The sequence below is a fragment of the Orbicella faveolata genome, unplaced genomic scaffold (assembly GCF_042242905.1).
Source record: "Orbicella faveolata isolate gen_17 unplaced genomic scaffold, um_ofav_v1 contig_24, whole genome shotgun sequence".
In the NCBI taxonomy this organism is placed as follows: domain Eukaryota; kingdom Metazoa; phylum Cnidaria; class Anthozoa; order Scleractinia; family Merulinidae; genus Orbicella; species Orbicella faveolata.
In genome coordinates, this window is record NW_028301552.1 from 34,105,488 (window position 1) to 34,112,500 (window position 7,013).

General features: G+C 40.0%; 2 protein-coding genes across 2 annotated transcripts in view; one reads left to right on the forward strand and one right to left on the reverse strand.

The window, feature by feature from the left end:
* Window position 1: 1 nt before the first annotated feature.
* Window positions 2–3,587, forward strand: LOC110056075 (trafficking protein particle complex subunit 6b-like). The gene is made up of 6 exons (XM_020762515.2): window positions 2–128; window positions 307–368; window positions 893–1,010; window positions 1,518–1,601; window positions 2,067–2,160; window positions 3,337–3,587. The coding sequence occupies exons 1-6, from the start codon at window positions 45–47 to the stop codon at window positions 3,366–3,368; spliced, it is 474 nt and encodes a 157-aa protein (XP_020618174.1). The 5' UTR covers window positions 2–44; the 3' UTR covers window positions 3,369–3,587.
* Window positions 3,588–3,849: 262 nt separating this feature from the next.
* LOC110056070 (sodium- and chloride-dependent GABA transporter 1-like) overlaps window positions 3,850–7,013 on the reverse strand; it is an 8,365-nt gene continuing 5,201 nt past the window's right edge. Inside the window, exons 8-12 of the mRNA XM_089290846.1 lie at window positions 6,667–6,798; window positions 6,177–6,276; window positions 5,398–5,498; window positions 4,543–4,710; window positions 3,850–4,069 (exon numbers count right to left, since the gene is read on the reverse strand). Of these exons, the coding sequence (XP_089146972.1) occupies window positions 3,977–4,069; window positions 4,543–4,710; window positions 5,398–5,498; window positions 6,177–6,276; window positions 6,667–6,798 (594 nt within the window). The 3' untranslated portion in view covers window positions 3,850–3,976. The remainder of the gene's footprint in view (window positions 4,070–4,542; window positions 4,711–5,397; window positions 5,499–6,176; window positions 6,277–6,666; window positions 6,799–7,013) is intronic.

Below are 7,013 nucleotides of genomic sequence, written 5' to 3' on the forward strand. Positions count from 1 at the left end.
TCTGGAACAGACTAGAGCCCAGCTCTTCGCGTGTGGTCACTAAAATGGCGGACGTCGAGTCACTGTTTGACTTTGTTCACATGGAAATTGTCGCTTATTTCACAAACAGACCGGGGAAAAATATAGATGTGAGTATTGTTTCGATTAAAAAGCGTTCTCAGTTAAGTAGATGTGTGATGTCCTTTGTCTTTCTTGTCGCAAAAAATTACGTTCTAAAAAATGTGAAAAATGATCTATAGTTCTCAGGCGATCATGAATCGAAGTCCCATAACAAACTGAAGCTTTTGTATTTGTGTGTTTTCCTAGAATGATGTTATACAAAATCTTGAACGTCTTGGATTTAGTGTTGGTCAGAGACTGGTAGAGAGGCAAGTATATTTCTTACTCTCTAGAGTAAGCTTACATGTTATATGATTTGCATTCAGCTTCCTGCGGGTCGAAAACATGCTAAAAATACAGTTTCATATAAATGTTATGTATAGTTTTATTTTTCTACATGCACGGGGTTCAGTCCAGCCTGTGGCTTTCTCTAAGCGTTCTTCAAGGTTTCATGTGGAACAGCAAGCTCCAAGTGCGAGATGCACTTGGATGTTACGTCTTGCATGTGGCTAGTAGTACCTTGAGGCAATCCTTTACTCTAAACTTTTAGCAGCTACACCCAGAGGTGGATCTAGGGGGAGGGTGCAGGGGCTCCCCCACCCCCTCAGATAAAGCCTTCTTCTTCGTATTTGCTTTTAAAATTTGTTTCCCTCACCAGTCAGTTACACCATTCCTTAGTGGTGCATCCCATCCTAAGAAAAATCCTGGATCCGCCCCTAATACCTGTAGTGTACCCAGGGCAGCTTCATTGTTTTATCTGAAGATACGGTTGTTTTGCTTATCTTTTCTGTAGATTCACAAAGGATTCCCCTCGCTTCAAGGATGAACTTGAAATTATGAAGTATATCTGTAAAGACTTCTGGACTGCTGTTTATAAGAAACAAATTGACAATTTAAGAACAAACCACCAGGTAAAATTGATTGTGCAGTTTTAATGAAGTGTTCCATTAGCATTTCCCCAATTTTTTCCCCCCAAAAATGGGGGAAAAAGGGTAGGGGAGGGGAGGGGAAGACTTAAACCTCTCACTTTGCACATCTTTGCCTTGCAGTTCTTGTCCCCTCCTTGATCTTTTTTGGACTTTCTATCGATCTTCTGGTTCCTACTACCTTTAAAATCTTATTTTTCAGTCCTCCGGTTTGGGCTGAACACCTCTTCCTTCTGGGTTCCAACCCTCTCCCCATCACAGCTGACAATGAAAAGGTTTATTCTTGAGTATTCGTGATTCTCAATAGTTCTTTTCATTTTATTTTGTAAACGAGTAACAGTTACTATTATCACCTTAACTAGTAAAGAATAAACAGCCTGTAGTCTTGTATGCATTGCTCAAGGGTCAATATACATCCAAACATAAGCTCAATAACTAATTCAGTGGTAGCTAATTCCTTATTCAACTCAACAATGTGTATTTTGTTCCAAGGGTACTTATGTGCTTCAAGACAATAACTTTCAGCTTTTAACACAAATGTCAGATGGCAAGCAGTATACAGAGGATGCCCCAAAGGTAAAGAATCAATACTGTTTATCAGTCTTTGCTCTGGGTGAAATGCAGGAGCCTGTGTTTGGTCAATGTTGTGGATTTTGTAAAGGATTAGTGCAATAATTATAGGACAGAGCATCATGACCCTCATGTTCTCTCAAAATGCAAGATATCTCCACTAAAACAAACAAACCTTAAAAAGACTAAAAATCTAGATATAAATGCAGTGAACTGTTGCATACAGGTGAACCTTGGCTCACAGACACCTTCTGTAGGTAGACAAGTCTTGTAAGCAGACACTGATTTTGTATTCTGGGTTCAAGCTACTTTATAACACGTTACATTTTTAACCTTTCATAAGCGCATGCCTCTCTTTTGCATCCCAAGCATGGCCACCGAAGGCTGCACTGTCCATTGTGTTTTTCCTGCTTGTGAGCGATAGATCAGCAACCAATTTCTAATTTCTTTTTATGAATTTTGTTCTTACAGTTCTTAGCCTTTCCGAGTGGTCTCATAAGAGGAGCTCTGTCAAACCTCGGATTGACATGTTCAGTTACTGCTGACGTGTTATCCATGCCTAAATGTAGGTATACCATAAATAATGTGCATACCCCGCCCTAAGATATAATGCCCCCAACATTCCACCCCCAATCGATAAGACACAACTGTTATCGGTTGTTTAGCCCCCAAGTCGATTAGCCCCTAGCTGGTTAGCCCCCAACCAGAAGTCAATTAGCCCCCATTCACGCTTAAAGAACGAGAAATAGACAGTGTTTTCGACTTCTGGTTGGGGGCTAAACGTTTAGAGGCTAATAAACATGGGGACTAAACGACCAGATATTGACATAACGCCCCCTACAAGACATAACACCCCTATCGTAACGTGTAACGCCCCCTAAAGTCTTGGACGCAAAAATCTCTACGATAATACGACAGAAAGCCTTCAACTGTGGACTTTATGTTTAGAGAGTTTTACAATGTGGTTTTCTTGTGCATACCTAAATATTTCAAATGCATATAACCCCATTTGAGCATTTAACAAAACCTCAATCCTGTTCTCGGAAATATTCCTACCAGAAAAGACTTTTAAACGAATGTAAGACCTGATATAAGTCTGGCGCTTATAATCAGAATTTTACGGTTACACTACTTGCAAAAATTTCGGACGATTTTAATTTCGGACAAAAAAAAAAGTGTTCGACAATAAAACCGTCCGAAATTTTTAAGCGTCCGAAATATTTACAGTACAGTTTAAAACTTTAAAGTAACTCCAAAGCTCTTAGTTTCCTTTATGGAGCGAACTCTAGTTGAGACAGTGCTTGAAATACTTAACGGCTTGATACAGTTTGTGTTATTTCCTTGTCGGTGTATCTGTAAAACCTTGAGGGTGCTGTAAAACTATCATTTTCACATTTGGTGTTTCAGTCTGATTCGTGTTTCGTTGGCGTAAATTTACTTTAGCTATGTGTCAGGAAAGTGTTCGGAATTTTGGTCCGGAATTTGTCCGAAATGGGATAAAAAGTACCCGAAAATTAAGCGTCCGAAATTTTCTGCAAGTAATGCGTGTGTTATTATCCACTTATAGTTAATCGGGAGATCAGTTGACATTTTTAGCAAATCCTTGCATAAGTAACCAGCGTATATACCAGACTGATTGTTACTCTTCAACTGATTACTAGTGAATTATTAAACCTGTCTCGTAAAACGAAGGAATCTACTGCTAAAATTGAGTCTAATTTTGTCTCTATCTTTTCCACAGGTAAATTTCAAATTGTGATCCCTAAATCTTAGAAGTCAACCAATATTGGTTAGGACTAACAAGCTGATGTTGAAGATCGGTGATGCAAAATCACTAGAGAAAGGAAACGAAGAAGACTACACAGGATGGGCTATATATAGAACCCTCGACGGAAGACAGCTGTGTTCAATTCTCATCAACTTCGTTTATGTAGTTTTACTTAACAGATTGTAAATAATATTATGAAATAAAAGTAACATAGACAGGGCTAATTCACCCCGCAATTTTGCTGGGAATGTGTTTGTCACTGAGTAAAGCTCTTAGCTTATAATGTAGTTCATACCCCATACCCTGGCGTGAGGTTTTGAAATCTGTACGCCATTTCGTGCCTTAAGAGGTCAACCTTATTACTTCATTTTTAATGCTATCGGAATGATTCAATGTCCACCCAATGTGTTCGACATTAACGTTATCAAGCACACCTCTTTTGGTTGGTTCTGTTTCTTTATTGGTTTATAGCTTGTCACGGGTTATTTTGTTAACATGATTGATGCAAGGATGCCTTTATAAACGAACCGTCTCGAGGGCCAGCTTAGAATTCTTCACAAAATGGTATATCTGCACGTAAATCAAGTGTCGTGTGGTGTTTTCAATGAGCTTGCTATGCATTGCTCGTGTGGTGAGACCCGCTTTCTTGCTTGTTACTGTTTGTTTCGTTAGAAATCTCCTCTTTAAAGATCGTACTTCGAAGTCGCTGAAAAATAAAATTAAAAAACTGTGGTTTTACTGTTGACGTGACAATGAGAATCTGAGTAAGTTCGTGTTTCTTAGTTTGAAAACAAGTTGGTACCACAATAAACCACATCGAAGAACTTTCAATTGTACTTGTACCGTACTTGACCGTCTTGTAAACGACGCTCTCAGGTAGAAGCACTTTGAGCTCTGCAGTAAGGGCAGGTTTGGCAGATATGTTCTGTTCATGTCTTTCTCAATTTCAAGCAAATGAAGTTATTTCAGTTCAGTTCTTATGTAGTTTTCAACCTCGGGTACGTTTTTAGTATGTTCTTAAAATTTTAGTCTTTCTTGAGACGTTCTTACAAAAAAGGTTCCGACAAGAGTTTGGATGGCTGTAATATGAAAGAACAACAGTCGTTTTAACAATCATAACAACGGTCCTTAATTTAAGTCCAAACCGACCAAAGACAAAATACTAAAAACTTCACACACCTCAAAGGCTGAGCCTTCAGCTTCACAAAGTACACGGACAGCGGTGATGGGTATACACGACATAGAACAACAGGCTATGATCCAACCCAAACCCTCTGCCCATTTGGGGTATTTTTTGCCCTCGTATGCCGGAGGTTGGTACTTGGCGACGCTAAACACAAAGATTCCCTAGGATTAAAGGCAAATAAGTTAATGCAAGAGAAGATCAATTGCAAGGTAAGTACCTCGATCTTCTCCGTGCTAATGGTATCCGCTTAAGTCATTGGGAATAGAGCAGTTTTCGAGTATTCCGTTTGCTTAACTCCAATTAGATGCACGTGACATTTTCTTCACTCTTGCTACCGTTTTCTCTCCTTTCCTGCGTTTACCGCCGGTTACTTGTTTTTCCCGTTCCTATCAACGGTCACGTCTTTTTTTCTTTTGCTCCGAGTTCTGATTGGCATAATGAACTGTCAACTAGTAATATTATTGGCTGTGCTATTATGTGGGTTTCAGTTTTACTCCTGTAGTGCTGTATTGTAGCCTGCTTCAAAGACACTCTACACGGCCGGTACATCAAGGATTTTGTGGCACGTCTGGCTGCACCGCGAGCTTCAGTTCAGTAGCAGCTTTTTGAAAACTTCTCCAATACAATGACTACACAAGAATAACTAAAGGGCTCAAATCACAAGAAGTGGAATAACGACGGATAGAAACGGTGGACCTGATATGCGTTTCAGTCAGAAAACACCCTCTCTGAAAGCTGCGCTGACTGAAAAGCCTTAGATTGGAGCCTGCGGCTCGTGTCCAGGGTATTTATCATTTTCCCAAACTTCCACTTTTGTTTTCTATCTTTTCAAGTCAACTTCCACTTACAATCACCATCAAGAAAGTGATGAACTTCCAACACATGATCCACCACTTGGATACACGGCGTCCTGTAGTTCTCTCGATACTGCTGGCAAATCTTTTTGTGCCTGTAGCGTACACGGAAAGGACTAAATTGTGAACCATGTTTGGTAAACAAAGCAAATATCAACCGTGAGATCTGTTTTGAGCAGTATACAAACTTGTTGCTGTTAAGAGGGAATCAAAATGAATGAATACGCGACATCAAAATGTTATGCAAAATATAAAATCTCTGCCACTCAATCATGGCTTGCCTCCCCCAAACGGGGGTAGGTTTTGTGAAATCTGTACACAGATCATGACATTGAAAGTATTCTGAGTGAGTTTAACATTAAAATGGTTGAGCTTGAGTTTCAGTGGTCCAGTAAGGGCGTGTACAAGCTAAATTTTTGATAAGTCCGTGGAAACGTTTTAATAACTAGAAAACATAAAACTGCTAGGGTAAATCAGAAATGGCATGCTAAAGTGGTTTGACCTACTTAAAAAATATATATTCAAGTGACTGTTGTGCTGATTGGGAAACTGTAAATGAATAAACAAATATTTGAAATAGAACATAAACTATTTACAAAGCGCGATCGAGGAGTTGAACTCGGGGCTACCGAGAACAAATCCAGATAGTGCTAGGGTGGAGCATTTGAACCAGGGGCCTCCAGATTTCAAATCCAGCGCCCTAAACTCCTCGGCCACTTAACTGGAGCGGCAGGTGGACACTAAACAACAGATTTCACTGCGACTGTTCTTACCATAAATCCAGCCAACAACAAGCAATTCAAACAGCACCAAAAATAGCAGTGAGATACCAGCAGAGAACGAATCAAGTAAATTGAACACGTAAATGCCACCCTGAAAATTCAAAAAGTGACACAAAATCAAGAGCCACCGTGAAGGCTGACACATACTTTTATGACTCTAAGGTTTTTGCCTGTAACATGAACGGGCAGGAAGTTGCGGCGTTTTTTGTTGGTTTGTCTGCAACCTCGTTCCCAGGGTCCTGAGAAAAAGAGAGGATCCTGGGAACGAGGTTGGTTTGACTGTAAGAGGTGGCTGAAGGTGTCTGATTAGTTCTTTAAGAATGACAACCAATAAGAAACGGCATGGAGGATCTCTGTATAGTGATGTCATCACTATGGAGATTTTCGCCGACATGTCTAGTGTCTCTGCAGTGTCTGAAACAAAATGGCGGTCTTAAAGAGATGCCTGTTGACTCGCTGATTTGTTCCGTCTCGTTCTCACCTGTGTCACGCAAGGCAAACCCAGAACAAACATCACCAGGCACACTGCAAGTACAACAGCCTCTCTGTATCTTTGTAGATGTTCCGGATATAGATCTATAATAGCAGCAGCCACTACTTCAACTTGTCCAAACTATTCAAAATAAAATAAAATAAAATAAAATAAAAGCAAGGAACCAGGGAAACGCAAACAGCTACAGCGTTGAAATATTCATTCCATACGCATTTTGCCCCGCCCCACCCCTGTACAATGTTGACAAAGCGCTTTCATCTAACACAAGTTTGCATTTTACCAATTTCAAACTTTGAATGGGGGATGGGGGTGCTGACACTTATTCTGTAGCTATT

Coding starts and splice junctions, on each gene's coding strand:
- LOC110056075 (XM_020762515.2), top strand. CDS start 45: ATGGCGGACGTCGAGTCACTGTTTGACTTTGTTCACATGGAAATTGTC. Junction 1,011..1,517: donor ATTTAAGAACAAACCACCAG/GTAAAATTGATT, acceptor TTTTGTTCCAAG/GGTACTTATGTGCTTCAAGA. Junction 2,161..3,336: donor CGTGTTATCCATGCCTAAAT/GTAGGTATACCA, acceptor TCTTTTCCACAG/GTAAATTTCAAATTGTGATC.